The sequence below is a fragment of the Mercenaria mercenaria genome, chromosome 3, assembly GCF_021730395.1.
Source record: "Mercenaria mercenaria strain notata chromosome 3, MADL_Memer_1, whole genome shotgun sequence".
Lineage (NCBI taxonomy): Eukaryota > Metazoa > Mollusca > Bivalvia > Venerida > Veneridae > Mercenaria > Mercenaria mercenaria.
In genome coordinates this window covers 17174709-17195628 of record NC_069363.1, presented here as the reverse complement: position 1 = coordinate 17195628, position 20920 = coordinate 17174709, and the positions used below count along the sequence as shown (strand labels likewise).

At 35.3% G+C, this 20920-nt stretch overlaps 1 protein-coding gene and 1 long non-coding RNA gene across 5 annotated transcripts in view; both read right to left on the bottom strand.

Annotated features, from left to right (window-relative positions):
• Positions 1 to 662: 662 nt before the first annotated feature.
• LOC128555510 (uncharacterized) lies at positions 663 to 2727 on the bottom strand. The gene is made up of 3 exons (XR_008370121.1): positions 2376 to 2727; positions 1959 to 2078; positions 663 to 857 (listed from the first exon to the last, which is right to left on the bottom strand). It is a non-coding gene; the product is annotated as an uncharacterized LOC128555510 (long non-coding RNA).
• An 8387-nt stretch (positions 2728 to 11114) lies between these two features.
• Positions 11115 to 20920, bottom strand: part of LOC123525359 (ras-related protein Rab-3) — a 65496-nt gene continuing 55690 nt past the window's right edge. For all 4 annotated transcript variants that reach the window (XM_045304336.2, XM_045304334.2, XM_045304335.2 and 1 more), the window contains exon 5: positions 11115 to 20359. In XM_045304336.2, the coding sequence (XP_045160271.1) occupies positions 20169 to 20359 (191 nt within the window). In that variant the 3' untranslated portion in view covers positions 11115 to 20168. The remainder of the gene's footprint in view (positions 20360 to 20920) is intronic.

The following is a 20920-nucleotide window of genomic DNA, read 5'->3' as shown; positions in this document are numbered from 1 at the left end:
CGTTGCCATTTCTGACCTTAGGGCAATAATTTGAACAATTACGGTAGAGAGTCAAACCCTGTTATTACCAGTAATAAAGTTTGATAGCTGAAAACCTATTTTAACCATAGTGACCCGTCCCTAGATTTGCCACTATAATGCCACCCTTTTCAATGGTGGAGTATTTAGACAATTTTCCACCAAAATGCCACCTAAAATGACACCAAAATGGTGAAAAAATGAACAGGACAGTGGCAAACCCGTTTTACACTAAATTCCACCTCTTTCCACTTGTGTACACCTTTAGGTGGCAATAAGTGGAGTATTTAGACAGTTTTACACAAATATGCCACCATTATGGTGGTAAATTTGTTTGCCACTTAATTCCACCAATAGCCACCTTCGTGGTGGCAGTAAGTGGAGTATTTAGACAAATTACCACTAAAATGCCACCATTATGGTGTAAAAATATTTTCCACTAAACGCCACTTACTTCCACCTATCGCCACCTAACAGGTGGCAGTAAGCAGACAAAATTTCACCAAAACGCCACTATGGTGGTAGTCCTATTTTCCACTAAATGCCACCAAATAGCTGGCAATATAAGGAAAATACGTCGCAACTAGTGGAAATCGGCTGCACCTGCTGAATCTGAAAAAACTCAGTAGTAAGCAAAAATCAAATTATATTAATATATTTTTTATTTTTATGAAAAATCAAAGACTCTTCACAAGAAATCACAAAAGATCTGAACACGAGGATCAGGATGTTGTCAATGCAGTCTTATTTTTTCATATTCCAGGATGGCTTAAGTAGATGGCGAATGACTCTCCAAATTTCACTCCTTTGGATGTAAGGCCATTTTTCCAGCACACAATCTGTAACAGCAAACCATACAATGTCATCTATTAATAGATATATTTTTCTAACATTCTGAATAATTTTGCAGAAAATTGTAAATTTCCTCTAGAAAATATATGAAATCGAAAGACTAAACTGTAACTCACTGACATAACAAAGAACTCTACAAACTTAATCTATGCCAAAAACTGTGAAATCATTTAAATTCGCTGGCATCAAATTTCAAGCAAACGTAAAAAGGACTGTTTCGCGCGGGCTTTAATTCGCACATTTTCAATTTATAAATGAATAAATAAATAACAGCGCGGTCTTAAATTCACCCATTGGTTCTAGCGCGAAATACACGAAAATTCGTTCTACGCAAATAAAAATGATTTCACAGTAATATGCAACATCTTTATTATGAGAAGTTTCATCAAAATCTACATTGTAGAAAAAATTCTATTCACTCAAACGGTTAGTACATTGTTTTGTGGAAATATATGCATCTTGAATCAATAACAAGAACTTGAGAATTGATGAAAGATGTGGAAGCACAATTGCTCTAAGGTGATTTACTCTTGTGTCAAATTTCATGAATATTTATCAATGGATTATTTGTTATGTAGGAATTTATGGATTGAAAAACAATTAAAGGGCAATAACTTTGGTTACTGAAGTGATCCTGATGGAAATTGCACATGCACATGCCCTGTAGTGATCTACATTTTTGTAGTTTCATGAAGATCCATCAATAGATGCAGGAAAAATCCCTATTTTTAACCAAATCAAGGGGAAATTCTTCTTTTATTAGGTAAATAACTTAGCAGTGTTAAGCAGTGTTAATGAGCTTATAATAATTACATGAGGTTTAGTGATTCTATAGACAAAGCTATAAAAATATTATTCCAATTACAAGCATTTTCAGTTAATCCGACGGACAGATAAAAAAGAAAGGACAACGCCAAAAATAATATCACTCCGCCTTTGGCAAAAGGTAGTAATAGCACTTGAGTTTTTCATCACATTTATAATTAATATTTATCATATAATATGCCAGGAATTTCTATTAATTGGTGTATTTCTTTAAAAAATAAGGGTTATTTAAACATTAGCTTTTATAAAAACATAATATTTACCTGATTCAAAATTATCTTGATATGTTTCTTTTATGCAGTAATAAGCTGTGTGCTGCTCAGGTATATACAGTCAGGCAGAAATATCATGTCACAAAGTTGCACTTTTTTCACAGAAGGTACCTGGTATGAACAGTTTAAAGTACATATTGTATCCTAAGTGCTAATCAATAATGTAAATAATTACAAAATGATACAATTTTACAAACAGTGTTATAAACATGATTGAGCTATATTCCAGAAAATATATCTGGGATTTATCCATCTGCCAAACTTCCGAAGACATAGAAGGAGATTTTTTTACTTTAATTCAAAGCAGTTTGGTAAATGTTGTTTCAAATTCAAGTATTTGTTTAGAGTAATTAAGACAATGTTAAAGACAGTAATAATTAAAAAAAATAAACAGTATGATATTGTTACCTCTCACAATGTGTTTCCAGTTTCTCCCAGGCTGACTCATCAAATGCCAGATTTCAAACTTTGGTATTACTACACAGATAAATTGATTCCACACATACACTTTCTTGGTCAGCTAAAGAAGGTGTCAAATACTTAAGTTGAAAAGCTATTGTAAAAACATCCTTTTTATAAACACTTCTTTTTTTTCAATTAATGAAGAGAATAGGCAAGAACTATTTCTTTGCATCTGACCTGATGTTTGCCTGCATATATAAATCTTAACTGACCCAAATTCCACCTGGGGTTGTTTCTATACATTTGTGTGGGAGCTTGTAACTTGATCTATCATTAATCTTATCTTTAACCAACTTTCTCTCATGCAAGAATAATACACTGCAGACACATTTAAAAATGATCTTTTCAGATTCAGCTAGAACAGCCAATTTCCACTAGTTGCCACCTATTTTCCACCTTTTCTGTCTTTCATTGAATATAATGCAAAGCTATAATAAGCAATAAATATTCTGTCTCACAAAAGAACGAAAATTCAAATTTTCTGTATACCATTCTGAATATTATTTTTGTCCAGCTAGAGTCAGCATAGACTTATTCTGATTTTAATGAAACCCTTTGAAGACGGAGCCTGGGTATACTGTTTTGCAGATGTTGGTCAGTCTGTCGGTCATTTGGTATGTTGACCAATTGGTTTCCGGATGATAACACAAGAATGCTTGGGCCTAAGATCATGAAACTTTATATGTAGGTTGGTCATGACCAGCAGTGACCCATATTGACTTGGAGGCCAGTAGGTCAAAGGTCAAAATCACAGCGACCTGGAACAGTTGAACAGTTTCTAGATGATAACTCTAATACTCTTGAGCCTAGGATCAGGAAAGTGAATGGGAAGGTTAAACATAGCTAGCAGATAACTCCTATAGATTTTTAGTTCAGTAGGTCAAAGGTCAAGGTCACAGTGAGCTGGAACAGTTAAGCTGTTTCCGGATGTTAGTTTGAGAACTCTTTGACCTAGGATCATGAAACTACATAGGGAGGTTGATCATGACCGGCAGAGGACCCCTACTGATTTTGAGGTCAGTCAGTGGTCAAAGGTCTAGGTCACATTGACCCAGAACACTAGAACTTTTTTTGCCCAATAACTAGAGAATGCTTTGGTCTAAGATCACATTCCATACAGAAGTCACTTATGACTGGTAAATGGCCCATAATTATTGATTTAAAGGTAGTACATCAAACGTCCAGTGCACAGTGACCAAATGATTTCTGTTTCTTGTACAGTTACTGAACGCATCAAATGGGGGCGGGGAGCATTTTGTGTTCTACGAGCTGTTGTCAATGTGCAGTTTTAGCAAAGTCAGGTTCCGTGTCAATTAGGCCTGAAGTCCATTATACCTTGATTCCAACCTGAGTCCATGTGAAGATTTTTGTACAGGGTAATCCAATGTCTTACAGTTCTCTTTTAAATCAAACATCACAAAAATTTCTAAGTTTCTTTTCCACCTATTCGCCACCAAGAAAATTTGCTAAGTCCCTATTTTCCACTAAACGCCACTCGATTTCCACCATGAAAAAAAACTATGTTATACTTTCCACCAATTTTACACCTTTCTACCACCATAAAGAAAAACTATGTTCAAATTTACACCTAATGCCACCTAAATGCCACCAAAATAAAGTGGCTTTTGGTGGCAAATTTACCACTTAGGTGAAAAAAGAGCTGAATTACACCAAACGCCAACTAATGCCACCTATTTCCACCAACTGCCACCCTTTTTTCATGAAAATAAGTGGCAAAGAGTGGCATTAGGTGGCAAATCTAGGGACGGGGATCCATTCAATGAACCAGAAGCATTTGAACAACTTTGAAAAAGGGCTACCCAGAGATCATTTGTGTAAACTTTATAAAAGTTTCATCAAAATCCATTCAATGGTTTTAGAGATGCTGTAAGTTTAAAGAAACTGTTGATGGCGAATGAACCCCAGCGGCTGTTTTTTGATGAAACAGAATACTTTGTATAATCTTCATAAAAGGTCACCCAAGAAACATGTGTAAAATTGGTTTTAAAACTGGGCCAGCAGTTTCTGGCAAGAACATTTTTTAAGTTTTCATTACTGGTATATATATATAGGAAAAAAGTGACAACTCCCCCTAGCAGCCATGTTTTATGACAAATCAAAATAATCTGAACAATCTTCTAATGCACTTGCTTTGTCTATTGTATTCCTTTGGAGAAAAAAAGGCTTCTGTTCAAGTTTAAAATTATTAAAATGACCAGTACCAAATCATATTAAACAAGAGGGCCAAGATGGCCCTAGGTCGCTCACCTGAGAAACACACCATTACAGTGAAAACATGTCTGACCTAGTGATTTCATAGAAACAAATACTCTGGCCAATTTTCATTAGGACTGGACCAAAATGTGGTCTCTTGAGTTTAAACAAGTATTTTCTTTGATATGACCTAGTGACCTAGTTTTTGACCCCAGATGACCCATTATCAAACTTGACCTAGATTTCATCAAGGCAATCATTCTGACCAAATTTCATGAAGATCAATTGAACAAGAGCTCGTCGGACACGAAATGCCCCCTTGATGCATTCAGTAATTACACAAGGAACAGAAATTATTTGCTCACTGTAAACAAAAGTTCTACTGTTCTGGTTCAATGTGACATTTGATCTATTGAACTCAAAATCAACAGGGGTCATCTGCTGGTCATGATCAACCTCCCTATTAAGTTTAATGATCCTAGGCCCAAGCATTCTCAAGGTATCGTCCGGAAACGGTTCAACTGTTCGGGGTCAATGTGACCTTGACCTTTAGCCTACAGACCTCAAAATCTATAGGGGTCATCTACAGGTCATGAGCAACCTCCCTATCAAGTTTCATGATCTTAGGCCCAAGTGTTCTGAAGTTATTGTCTGGAAACGGTTTAAATTTTCTGGGTCACTGTAACCTTGACCTTTGATCTACTGACCTTACAAGAGTTCACAGAGTGATCTTGGCGCCCACCAATGTGCCATTTTTGTGTGTTCCAAATTTCAAGACTTATTGACTAGCTCAAGGTCAACTTTCATTTCCGTACACAACACTGTGCATGTGGTCTAAATTTGAAGCTGTAGCTTGAAAAATGTGAAAATAGGTCACTAGATCAATTTCAAGGACAAAGTTCTTTGTACACAAAACTATGCATGTACATCAAGTTTGAAGAATTTGAAAGTAGGTCACTAGGTCAATCTTAAGGTCAAAGTTTATTTCGGTATACAAAATTATGCAAGTGGTCCAAATTTGAAGCCTGTAGCTTGAGAAATGTGAAAGTAGGTCACTAGGTCAAAATCAAGGTCAAATTTCACTTCAGAACACAAATGTATGCAAGTGGTCCAAAATTGAAGCCTGTACCTTCAAAATGTGAAAGTAGGTCACTAAGTCAATGTCAAGGTCAAAGTTTGTTTGGTACACAATCCTATGCATGTGGTCTAAATTTGAAGCCTGTAGCTACAGAAATGTGAAAGTAGGTCACTAGGTCAATCTTAAGGTCAAAGTTCATTTCGGTATACAAAACTATGCAAGTGGTCCAAATTTGAAGGCTGTAGCTTGAGAAATGTGAAAATAGGTCACTAGGTCAAAATCAAGGTCAAATTTTATTTCGGAATAAAAAACTATGCATGTGGTCCAAATTTGAAGCCTGTAACTTCAAAAATGTGAAAGTAGGTCACTAGGTCAATGTAAAGGTCAAAGTTTGTTTCGGTACACAAAACCATACATGTGGTCCAAATTTGAAGGCTGTAGCTTGAGAAATGTGAAAGTAGGTCACTAGGTCAAAATCAAGGTCAAATCTTATTTCGGAATACAGAACTATGCATGTGGTCCAAATTTGAAGCTTGTACCTTCAAAAATGTGAAAGTAGGTCACTAGGTCAATGTAAAGGTCAAAGTTTGTTTCGGTACATAAAACCATGCATGTGGTCCAAATTTGAAGGCTGTAGCTACAGAAATGTGAAAGTAGGTCACTGGGTCAAAATCAAGGTCAAATTTCATTTCGAAACACGGAACTATGCATGTGGTCCAAATTTGAAGCCCACATGTACCTTCAAAAATGTGAAAGTAGGTCACTAGTTCAATGTCAAGGTCAAAGTTTATTTCAGTGCACAAAACTATGCATGTGGTCCAAATTTGAAGGTTGTAGCTACAGAAATGTGAAAGTAGGTCACAAGGTCAAAATCAAGGTCAACTCATGTCAAGGTTCATCTTGCCACTCAAAACCATACATGTGGTCCAAATTTGAATGTTGTAGGTTATTGACAAGAAGTTTTTAAAAGCTTTTCCTTATATAAGTCTATATGAACCATGTGATCTCTGGGGCGGGGCCATCTTTGACCCTAGGGAGATAATTTTAACAAACTTGGTAGAGAACCACTAGATGATGCTACATTACAAATATCAAAGCCCTAGGCTTTGTGGTTTGGACAAGAAGATTTTCAAAGTTTTTCCCTATATAAGTCTATGTAAAACATGTGACCCCCGGGGCGGGGCCATATTTGACACTAGGGGGATAATTTGAACAATCTTAGTAGAAGACCACTAGATGATGTCACATACAAAATACCAAAGCCCTAGGCCCTGTGGTTTTGGACAAGAGGTTTTTCAAAGTTTTTCCCTATATAAGTCTATATAAACCATGTGACCCCCGGGGCCGGGCCATATTAGACCCCAGGGAAATAATTTGAATCATCTTAGTAGAGGACCACTAGATGATGCTTCATACCAAATATCAAAGCCCTAGGCTCTGTGGTTTTGGGCAAGAAGATTTTCAAAGTTTTTCCCTATATAAATCTATGTAAATTATAGAAATAAACAAAGGGCCATAACTTACTTAAAAATTGTTGAACCAGTCTGATTTTCAGGGGGACACAACTAGGGTACCAATACATCATTCTGACAAAGTTTAGTTAAAATCCCCCTAGTAGTTTCTGAGGAGATGCGATAACGAGAAATTGTTAACAGAAGGACAGACGGAATGACGGACGGACGGACGGACAACGGACCACGGACGCAGAGTGATTTGAATAGCCCACCATCTGATGATGGTGGGCTAAAAATATACATGTGGTCCAAATCTGAAGGCTGTAGCTACAGAAATGTGAAAGTATGTCACTAGGTCAAAATCAAGGTCAACTCATGTCAAGGTTCATCTTGCCACTCAAAAATATATATGTGGTCCAAGTTTGAATGTTGTAGGTACTGACAAGAACATTTTAAAAGCTTTTCCCTATATAAGTCTATATGAACCATGTGACCCCCAGGGCGGGGCCATATTTAACCCTAGGAGGATAATTTGAACAAACTTGGTAGAGAACACTAGATGATTACATTACAAGTATCAAAGCCCTAGGCTTTGTGGTTTGGACAAGAAGATTTTCAAAGTTTTTCCCTATATAAGTCTATGTAAACCATATGACCCCCAGGGCGGGGCCATATTTGACCCTAAGGGTATAATTTGAACAATCTTAGTTGAAGACCACTAGATGATGTCACATACAAAATATCAAAGCCCTAGGCCCTGTGGTTTTGGACAAGAGGTTATTCAAAGTGTTTCCCTATGTAAGTCTATATAAACCATGTGACCCCCAGGGCGCGGCCATATTTGACCCCAGAGAAATAATTTGAATCATCTTGGTAGAGGACCATTAGATGATGCTTCATACCAAATATCAAAGCCCTAGGCTCTGTGGTTTTGGACAAGAAGGTTTTCAAAGTTTTTCCCTATATAAATCTATATAAATTATAGAAATAAACAAAGGGCCATAATTCACTCATAAATTGTTGAACCAGTCTGATTTTCAGGGGGACACAACTAGGGTACCAATACATCATTCTGACAAAGTTTGGTCAAAATCCCCCCAGTAGTTTCTGAGGAGATGCGATAACGAGAAATTGTTAACGGACGGACGGATGGAATGACAGACAGACCGACCACGGATGCAGAGTGATTTTAATAGCCCACCATCTGATGATGGTGGGCTAAAAATCAATAGGGGTCATCTGCTGGTCATGATGAACCTCTCTATCATCTTTCATGACCCTTGGCCTAAGCGTTCTCAAGTTATCATCCAGAAACCGTTTAACTGTTCCTGGCCAATCTGACCTTGAACTTTGACCAAATGAACTCAAAATCAATAGGGGTCATTTGCTGGTCATGATCAATCTCCCTATCAATTTTCCTTATCCTAAGCCCAAGCGTTCTTGAGTTATCGCCCGGAAACCGTTTTACTGTTCCTGGTCACTGTGACCTTGACCTTTGACCTCAAAATCAATAGGGGTCATCTGCTGGTCATGACCTACCTTCCTACCAAATTTCACGATCCTAAGCCCAAGCAATCTTGAGTTATCATCCAGAAACCATTTAACTGTTCCGGGTCACTGTGACCTTGAACTTTGACATACTGACCTCAAAATCAATAGGGGTCATCTGCTGGTCATGACCAACCTCTCTATCAACTTCCATGATATAGGCCCAAGCGTTCTTGAGTTATCATCCGGAAACCGTTCAACTGTTCAGGGTCACTTTGACCTTGACCTTTGACATACAGATCTCAAAATCAATAGGGGTCATCTGCAGGTAATGACCAACCTTCCTATCGACTTTCATGATACTAAGCCAAAGCATTCTTGAGAAAACAATATACCCCTCCTTCTTTGAAGGGGGCCATAAAAATACAGCCTCTATCACATACACTAGGTTTTTCTTTGATTTGACCTAGTGACCTAGTTTTTGACCCCAGATAACCCATATTCGAACTTGACCTAGATTCCATCAAGGCAATCATTCTGACCGAATTTCATGAAGATCAATTGAAAAATACAGCCTCTATCACATACATTAGGTTTTTCTTTGATTTGACCTAGTGACCTAGTTTTTGACCCCAGATAACCCATTTTCGAACTTGGCCTAGATTTCATCAAGGTAATCATTCTGACCAAATTTCATGAAGATCAGTTGAAAATTACAGCCTCTATCGCATACACAAGCTAAATGTTGACAGACAACAGACAGACAGACAGACGCCGGACATCAAGCGATCACAATAACTCACCCGAGCATTGCTCAGGTGAGCTTAAAAGCAGTGCTTTATAAGAAAACTGAACAGCAAAAAAATAATTATTATGCAACTAGGCAATTGTAATTTTATTGATGCATGCCTTACAATCCCAAAATCAACTCCAGGAGGGAGTCATACTTCTGCACAGTTCAAAGTTTTTTTAACTAAAATACTATAGTTCTAGAACTGTAAAATGTGTACCTTTTTATGTACCTGCAATAACATCCAAGCCCTAAAATTGATACATAAGTTTTTCATTGATTTAACCCTTTTTCCATTGGTCCATCAACTGCCATTTGCAACTAAATCAAGAAATTAATGTCATGACATTTATGATATCAACACGATTCATCCATGAAAAAGAAAATATATATTGTAAAGTGTGGTCCCTTCATGCAGTTCTTTTCCAAAATTCATGGCATGTATCAATTACCTGATAATCGTTTTGTTGAATAATATACAGTACAATCGCGATCCTACGAAAAGCCAAGGGATTGGCCGTTTTTTTCGTAATATCGCATTTTCGTTCAAGCGCAGTATAGGAAATTTCGCTATACAGCACCTTAATATTTACACATCGTAACCAGTGGTATTTAAACATGTGATTTTCGTATCGGAGTACATGTATACCAATTTTATATGTACATCTGGGTTTTCTACAAATCTTATTCGAATCTGAACTCAGATGGTATCAAGAACTTTAAATCCGTTTTGTTTCTTCACCTTTTTTCACTGTACATAAAAAATATACAGGGTACATTGTTGCACGAGAACAAAAATCGCAATTGCCTATTCCGATTCAGCTACCATACACTGAATTTTTCGGAATAATAAAATGACAATTTACAGACGATCAGCACTTAGAATTTTTTTTATTTTCTTTATACAGTGACTGTTTGAGACGTATAGATATCGAAGTAAGTGCGGCTGGCATGCCATCCGATCTGATAGTTATAGGAGAAAAAAATAACCACTAAATTGTGTCATAGTGTACAGCATTTATATTTCGAATTTAATTACTAAGTTTTCTCACTGTAATTACTGTTAACGCCCAGCTAATTGATAGTGACAATTTCCACTCTTAAGCGTTTTTCACGCCGTTATGGAAGGTGTGAAAATTTAGACGATACAGGTATTCGTAAAATTGCAACTAAAACAAGTTGAAAACAGGCTTTAAGGGCATAACAATACATTCGTAGGAGCGCATTTTTCGTAAAATTGCATTTTCGTAAAACCGCGACTTTGTAACATAGAAATAAGAAGGAAAGGAGCCGGGACCACAACACCTTTTCGTAGTATACCAGTATTTCGTTAAATTGCGATTCGTAGCACCGCGAATGCACTGTACATGTTTTATATTCAATTTTCATGCAAAACAACTCTTTTTTTCAATGTGTTGGTGATGTTCTAATTCCTTATAAAAATATGGACCCAACTCTTAAGTCTTTTACAAGTTTGTACTTTATCCTGAAGCAGATACTGAAAGAAATGTTTGCTGTGTAAGTAAATATAACACAATCAGTACACCTGTGCAGATTTGTAGTAGACAAGTTCAAGGTCTCGTTATAAAGACAAACAGATTTCAGGTGGTGACACTAGGCTTATTCTGAGGGAGTACAGATATCATTAACAAGTTTTAAAGTGCTAACCATCAACTTTTATTTATGATTTCACTCTCACTAATATATCTAATATATGTAAAACAGAACAATGTACATGTACAGTCATGAAAAATCTACATAATGAATACATTACACAGCTATACAGTGCTTTAACCTAGATACTGTCTGTAAATTACAGTGTGAATTTACTACAAGGAAAATACCAGTATTGATTTCCATACAGTCTACATCTACTGAAGTCAAGGCTATCTTCTGTTTTAAAGTACTCCATAAATTTAGTATTCCAAACATTTATCATGAAACAGCATTAAGCATGCCACTTTAACCTTTCTATTTACTCATTCATAAATTCCAAACATGTATGTTCGTTGTTAAAAAGAACAGTTAAAATGAATAGTTACCCGTATATAACCAGGTACTTTTTACACTTTCGGTGTCAAATCTGCAAAGAGTTACCATATCATTTCTGACCTAATAACAAGAGGACCATGATGGTCCTGAATCGCTCACCTCTTCCCACATGACCCAGTTTTGAGTACGACGTTGTTTTTTCTATTATTTGACATAGTGACCTAGTTTTTGAGCTCATGTGACCAAGTTTTGAACTTGACCTAGATATTATCAAGATAAAAATTCTAACCAATTTTCATGAAGATCCATTGAAAAATATGGTCTCTAGAGAGGTCACAAGGTTTTTCTATTATTTGACCTACTGACCTAGTTTTCGAAGGTACGTGACCCTGTTTTGAACTTTACCTAGATATCATCAAGGTGACCATTCTCACTAATTTTCATGAAGATCTCATGAAAAATATGGCCTCTAGAGAGGTCACAAGGTTTTTCTATTTTTATACCTACTGACCTAGTTTTTGACCGCATGTGACCCAGTTTCAAAACCGACCTAGATATCATCAAGGTGAACATTCAGATCAATTTTCATGAAGATCCATTGAAAAATATGGCCTCTAGAGAGGTCAAAAGATTTTAATAATTTTAGACCTACTGACCTAGATTTTGACCGCAGTTGACCCAGTTTCAAACTTGACCCAGATATCATCAAGATGAACATTCAGACCAACTTTCATACAGATCCCATGAAAAGTATGGCCTCTAGAGAGGTCACAACGTTTTTTTATTATTTGCCCTACTGACCTAGTTTTTGATGGCACGTGACCCACTTTCGAACTTGACCTAGATATCATCAAGGTGAACATTCTGACCAATTTTTATGGAGATCCATTCAAAAGTATGGCCTCTAGAGATGTCACAAGGTTTTTCTATTTTTAGACCTATTGACCTAGTTTTTGACCGCACAGGACCCTGTTTCGAACCTGACCTAGATATCATCAAGATGAACATTCAGACCAACTTTCATACAGATCCCATGAAAAATATGGCCTTTAGAGAGGTCAAAAGGTTTTTCTATTATTTGACCTACTGACCTAGTTTTTGATGGCACGTGACCCACTTTCGAACTTGACCTAGATATCATCAAGATGAACATTCAGACCAACTTTCATACAGATCCCATGAAAAATATGGCCTCTAGAGAGGTCACAAGGTTTTTCTATTATTTGACCTACTGACCTAGATTTTGATGGCATGTGACCCAGTTTCGAACTTGACCTAGATATCATCAAGGTGAAGGTTCTGACCAATTTTCATGAAGATCTTGTGAAATATATGGCCTCTAGGGAGGTCACAAGGTTTTTCTATTTTTAGACCTACTGACCTAGTTTTTGACCGCACGTGATCCAGTTTCGAACTTGACCTAGATATCATCAAGATGAACATTCAGACCAACTTTCATACAGATCCCATGAAAAATATGGCCTTTAGAGAGGTCACAAGGTTTTTCTATTATTTGACCTACTGACCTAGATTTTGATGTCACGTGACCCAGTTTCGAACTTGACCTAGATATCATCAAGGTGAACGTTCTGACCAATTTTCATGAAGATCTTGTGAAATATATGGCCTCTAGAGAGGTCACAAGGTTTTTCTATTTTTAGACCTACTGACCTAGTTTTTGAAGGCACATGACCCAGTTTCGAACTTGACCTAGATATCATCAAGATGAACATTCTGACCAACTTTCATAAAGATCCCATGAAAAATGTGACCTCTAGAGTGGTCACAAGCAAAAGTTTACGGACGCACGGACGGACGACGGACACCGCGCGATCACAAAAGCTCACCTTGTCACTTTGTGACAGGTGAGCTAAAAACAACAATTATTCTGTGAAAACTACAGCAAAAGTACAACAATATTTGTTTTCAACACTGATCTACTAAAAGAAAATTGCATATCATTTTTTTCAGAAGACATTTAAGCATTTTTGTTGTATTTACTTTGAATTAAGGAAACTTTTTAAACAAAGATAGGTATTTTATGCCATGTTTATACTCACAGATCCTAAACTATGTCTTCAAGATACATGTCGGATATTATCAGCAATCACACAAACCTACTAGATTTTTTCAATATTTACAAGTCATTAATATAAGTAAGAGGGCTCCCAAACTTTGCATCAAACGTCTACATACAAAATGAGACAATCACAGAAAATACAACAAAGACACAACTCTGAGAAACAGAGCGTATAGTAAAACACAATCAGTTGACTAAATACAATATGTCTTTACAGAAAAAGATAGACACAAAACTCATTATTTCACCTTGCTTAAAAATCCAATCTTAGAATATTCAAATTCAACTCTATCATTGTATTTTGAAAGATCCTGCACAATCAGCAATGGTTACTACACACTGAATTTTACACTCTTGATAAACTGAAAAAAGCAACACAAGATGAAAGTTTAGACTGTGAAACACACATGACAACATAAAAACACCTTCTATCACATTTTGTGATGAGCTATTACACTATGTTTGTTTACAAGGAACACGAGAGGATTTCAGGTAGGGGGCATAAATGTTCAATGAACACATTTAAAATAGAGAAAATACACCTAATGAGACTTATAAGTGATTTGAAAGTAATTGTAGAACAAATATAAGTGTGTAAATAATTTCTCACAACTGTATATTCCAGCAGCAATAAATTTGAGATTCATATAAACCTTTCAAATATAACTGACATCACTCGCCTCCACCAAAATCACAGACAAAAGTAACCATAACGATTTATCAAGCATGTCTCTGTTCTCAACTTACGTTTATCTTTTACAGACAGTTTGTCTCCATGATGTGCAAAATACAAAATATCTGCAGGAGAATTTCCAAATCATTATAGTACAGAAGTATAAAAAAAAAACAAATCTGATACAAGCAATTGCAAAACAAGTATCTTCTGAGATTTTCTAAGAATGCAAAACAATCACGAATTATAAAAGCACACCATAAACAAATTAGAGAAAGAAAATACACAGATATAATGTGAAGGACATATGTGATTGCAAAAACAACTGAAATAATCTGTTCACAACATATTCTGAAATATCGTACAGACTAGATCTGAAATTGCTGCATCTAAAATTCTCTGTTTACAATTTATAATTGCAAGATAACAAACTGGAAAATATAGGTAACAACTAAATATAATATAAATATATGTAAATGCATTTTTGTAAATTGCTGGAAAAAAGTATTGTAAAGGCAAAATTATGAAAAAGAAAAAATCAACAAAAAACACAACCAAATAAACTTTGAAATGGATAGAATTTATGAAAAAATTATAACAAAATAATATGGATTTCTCATTATAAAGCAAAGAAACAATAACATCAATTATTCTAAATGATTCACACTTATAAAGTATTTGCACTAGAAGTAACTAATGTAGAAATATATTAATGAATATTCATGATATTGTGTGTACAGTTCAATACAGTTTAATGTATCTGCGGGTTACCAGTATTACATTTGACAATATTTATTGCTTTTATGTCTAGCTGAGATGTATACATATAAATGCCATGGCTACAGAAGGAACAGTAAAATCAATGAAAGGGAGACAACTATAACTGGCAGACTTATGCATGTTTCCTTTGGCATTTAGGTAATATATGAGTGAATGAATACATATATGACAGAAAATGCTTCAAGGACAGTTGAAGTGTATAATATTGTAACTACTTCTCAGTTACAATTGAGTTACCCAAATGTCAGTTCTCAACCTGTCTAAACGAGTCATGAAAGTAATATGTATGCAGTGATTTCTTATAATTTCAAAAGCAAGGAATGGGCCCATGACGGCTGTAAATTGCTAGCCCTTGTAAGCTGACCTCTGTGCAAAGAAATGTATATGTTAGACTTGGTATCCTTATCACTGTACTGTAGAATAAGATTTATTACCCTGCATCCTAAGTATTTATACTCTAGCAACAAACAATCTTATTTTTTTGCAATGAAAAGGTCCTGTCAGGAAAACAATCATGTGTAGCTTGAAATTATGGCACAAAAAATATAAACCTCAACTTTTGATTTTTTTCCCCAATTAAATGTACCAAAAAATGTGAAATGGAATCACAGTATTGTAATCAACTTGGAGATTTTAATTAAATTTTAAAGAGAACATGTTACTGCAAGTTTTAACTAGATACTGACATGAATTATTCACTACTGTAGGTTAACAAGGTTATCAATTCACTCACTCCTTTCTTAATAAAAACACTACAAACAGTATAACAGACATAATAATATATATAAATATAATTGAGCCATGCCATGAGAAAACCAACATAGTGGGTTTGCGACAGTATGGATCCAGACCAGCCTGCGCATACTCACAGTCTGGTCAAGATCAATGCTGTTCGCTAAGTGTTTCTCTAATTACAATAGGCTTTGAAAGCGAACAGCACGGATCCTGACCAGACTGCGCAGATGCGCAGGCTGGTCTGGATCCATGCTGGTCGCAAAACCACTATGTTGGTTTTCTCTTGGCACGGCTCATATGTATAAATACCGAATGTACAAGTATGGAATGTCATGCTTTAATATATGTAATACAGCATGTATACAAAAAATGAACTAAAACTTGTACAGGAATTTAATTTTTTGGTCCCACACCAGCTGAATGGAATGGTGTTCAAACACATATAATATATATGTTAAGCAGTAGAACCATAACTGCCTTAATAAACAACTTCTGCTTTTGAAAATGTTTCGTCTAAGTCACTGTGTTGGAAAACAAATAAATATTTAGGCTAAAGAGAATACTTAGATTACAAGGTACAAAATAAACAATTTCTATTACCGGTATAACATTCTCTCTTGCACAGATCATTAATCAACAGAAATAATAAGTATACCGTTTTGTAAAATGTGCATTAGCATACGTTTAACAATAATATGAGACATGGGTCTATGTGGGTCTATTACAACAGTTATGATACTCTCTGCTTTTCACAATAATGAACACACTATATAATTATATACACTGCAGTATGTAAAGTTGTGAACCTTTAGTTTAATGTAAATATGTTAATTTTTGCACTAAGTATATGCTATCAACACAATATTGCACTATATCAGAAATTTTCTAAAATATATATTCACAACAACTTTTTATGTATATTAACTCTAAGCTTCTTTCATTAAATAATCATTATTTCATTGTACCTAATAGTATAATCACAAGTCTAAATCTGGGAAAAATGGACAAATCTAAGAGCAATATTGTAAACTGAACACAACCAGTCTACCTGCTTGGCCTTTATAATGATATCTCCGCATGCTGTAAAATGTTGCAGTGATCTGCCAGCCACTGGAACAATATCTCAACAAGTTGCAAAATATTGCAATGATCTGTGGGCCATTAAAAATGGTATCTCAACAAGCTGTAAAATGTTCAGTGCTGAAGTAATTTTCTAAACAAGTATGCCCATGGGCAGTGCTGAGCCTGCCAGCTGTCTACGTGTGACCTTGACCTTAGACCTAGGGACCTGGTTCTTGCGCATGATGCTCTGTCTCATAATGGTGAACATTCATGCCAAGTTACATCAAAATCCCACCATGCATGAAGAAGAAATGCTCCAGACAAACTTCAATTTAACCTTTGACCTCCATGACCTTGACCTTAAAAGAGATAGGAACATGGGGTTTGTGCACGACACTCCTTCTCATTGAGGTTAACATTCATGCCAAATATAAACAGGATTGGTCCATGCATGTCAATGTTATGGTCCGGACAAAATCGGACAGACGGATGCACGCACGCAAATACACAGACCCGCTAAAAGTGACGACTAAGCAGGCTCGACAATAAATTGGTATTAGACGCCATTTCAGTCAGAATGAACAAAACAGCATGCGTAAAGTTCATAATAAATACAGTTCAATTTCTCTCCATAAAAATAAGATCACAAAAAAAAAAACAATTTGGGTATGGTTGATTGAAGCACTGTTTTCTGAAATATTTTGCTTTTCTTAAACATTATTTCTAAATAAACTACACTCAACATGTAAGATAGCATATTTGAATGATTATGGCTATATCTCCAGTAAGCCTGAGCCAATTATCTACTAACCCATAAACAAAGGATGGCTCAAATTTGTAAGATCCCTTTGAGTGAACAAAATTCAACTTCATATTTAAAATATAACACAATGCTTGCTGTCTTCTTGAAAGAAATTTTTGACTTCAGGATAAGGTTGACAAATGATAAGATTACAAACTATTTTAAATTTAACTTTGTTGAGAATTAATAAAAGCAAAATATGTTAAAAGTATTAGTGGAATGTTCAATGTAGGCCGTATCAGTCTCCAGCCTGAAGGTACCCATTTATAAACAGAGTAAATGATCCCCATTATGTTTCTGTCAGTAAACTGTAACCTCTGTAGTATACATGTGTTCTCAACAATTGCATGCAGTAACATCACAACAGTTTCTGAAATCTAACTGCTAAATAATGAAGTCTTTTTTCATTGGCATACCTTAAAGATGCTTAATTAAATATCAGCTGATTTTGCATATTATTATTTGAGCCGTGCCATGGGAAAATCAACATAGTGGCTTTGCTAACAGTTTCATCAATTCCAATAGGCTTTAAAAGTGAACAGAATGGATCCTGACCAGACTGCGCGGATGCGCAGGCTGGTCTGGATCCATGCTGGTCGCAAATCCATTATGTTGGTTTTCTCATGGCGCGGCTCATTTACTTGTTTCCAATACCAATTGTTTAACAATGATGCAAACACATTTTTCTGGCAAATTTCAAGTATCATTATATAAGATAGATGTTTACCCCTAGTTTTATAAACAAGGCAGATTGTAAAACCCACAATGCAGTCTTCATTTCTGTGGCTTCCTAAAGCACAGTCTTTCATATACTTCCCTTCAAGTCAACATTATATATTATTCTAAGTGGTAATCGCCAAGTTATGGCTAAGAAATTACGTTAGAAGCCAACATGGCAGACTTTTTATTGTTTTGTAATGACAAGTTATACTTACATGCAGGTTCTATCAAACTTTGTATTATTATGTAAATCAATAAATGTTATAATGTAGAAGAAGTACTAACAAGAAATATGTATATTTTGAAACTAAAAGCAATTAAGAACATGTTCCATGCACAATAATGTAACATTGAAAATAAAAGTATATACACATATACCTAACACAAGTAAGATGAATGAGTAATGTAACTGAACATGTTTTAATTAGTTAATAAGTTCATCTAAAGTCTATAACAGTATTTGTTCTAACCTGAACAAGACTTGAAATTTTTTTCTACAATTTCTAAATTTCAAACATAAGTATATAGAAAACAACGAACACATTATTGTCTTCTGCTATTAATTTTATCAGGCGAGACTGAGCTGGACTGGTGAGGTTTTCCAAATCCCTTCCCTCTATATCTGCTGAGCTTGAGAAAATTGATATCAAAAGACAGTAGTCTGTTATTCTATTGATCAAGTAACCCTTATAACCTGCAGGGAACAATATATTTCGGTATTCTATTTCATAAAACTTACTCTCTGATGTAAAAATAATCCATTCATATCAGACTGATTTGTAAGTTATCTGCCCCTGCTGTCTTCAAAGTTACGCAAATCACTGGTGCTAATCGGGCAATCGTGTGCAAACCAAGTGACATGGTCACAACACTGTAAAGGCAGTTAGCGTACCCTTCCATATTATCTACTGAGGTAAAATGTAGAAGTTCATTTTGTAGTGTGGCAGTAAGTAACTTTTTCAACTAGCTTCAGTAAGTTGAGCTATGACATTGTTGGAATTCGCAATGGAATAGACGTAAAAAATAGTCTGTTAATATGAGCAGGGCTGATTTTGTTATCAGGTTATTGACTTGATACACAACAGAAAAAATTATTGGGCATTTATAATAATGGTTACATGATACATATTCTATACAGTACAGATGACAAAAAAGTATTGATCATGTATTCTGCAGATTAGTATCAAACATGTTTTATTTTTATAATTCAAAGAAAAGCTACTTTAAACTTTTATACAAATCTATACCTTGCACTGGTATAAAAGCCTATTAAATGACTAACATGATATTATGTAGCATAATGTAACAATGTTCTGAAGAACGTATCATTTACATAAAGACTTTCATGAAAAAAAACTTTCAAAATACAAATTTGTAGAATAGTTTAACTATCAATTTGTAAGTGATTACATTCACCACCTTAAAAATATTGTACACATTATTTTGTTCAACAGTTTAATATCAAGCAGAATATGTATTTCTACATTTTTACATTTCACTGTCCGCTTTTTGTCTCAATTTACTTAATAAAACAATTAAGTTTTACTTTTTTTGTGTGCAAAATATGTCCCGGTTTCTATATTCACCAAGAAATCCTTCCCTACATTTTCTGGTTGGTTTGTGAAAACATTTTTTTCTGAAATAGAGTGGCTTTTCATGAAGTTTCATAAAAACCTAGTGTAAATATTTTTGACAGCAGTGAATGAAAACTTGTTCATAACACTCTATGGTAAAATGTAGATAATGATCATGACAATTTTTATGCATGATTTCTCTCTACAGTGGCTTTACAATAACAGTCAGTATGCATATTCACTACGTCATCTTAACCTTTCTTTTTCTACATATGAGTTTTGACAGTGTGTGAATTGTTAACATTGGCATCCAGAAGCCTGCGGATTTGGATTCTCTGTCAGTCGTGTACCCTTTGCCTGGCTGCTTACAAGGGTGGGGTCTGAGTCCAGACTTTCTGACATCTTATCGCATATTATATCCACCAAGCGCTCGAAGACGGCTTTAACATTGATGTTCTCTTTTGCTGAGGTTTCAAAAAATTCCAGACCTGAAAACAATAAACATTATACAGACTTTCTCATTTAACTTTTCATTATATTTACTCAAAATAAACTGATCTGTGCAGTCTGATCATGATCTGCACTGTTTGCTATTCAGTCAGTATCTTTTAGGTAATCACCCCTTTAAACAGTCAATGGTACTGTCCAAATTGAAAGACGGACAAGTCCATTATAGAAATGTAGCAGGATAAGGGTTAAATATTTTGTATCTGTGCAAAAGTAAAGGCATGAGCTGCGTTTTGTAAACTAGAATCTTAGCTAGACAGAATATAAAGCTTATAAGGCATATACATGTTAATAAAGCAGACTAGACTAGTAAATGCTGGTATTTGCCTTTGTTTTAAAACAACTGTTTATTTTCTATTTCCTAACAAACTGAGATGTACATGAATTTCAGCATTTTGTGCTTTAACCTCAGACTTCCCAGATATGAATTATGGCTGCCACAATATTGGACAAAAATCCAGCCACTGTAACTGCTGCATGTGGGATTTTACTGCTGACTTCCACAAACAGTCTCTGTTTAAACAGACAAAACATTTCATGCA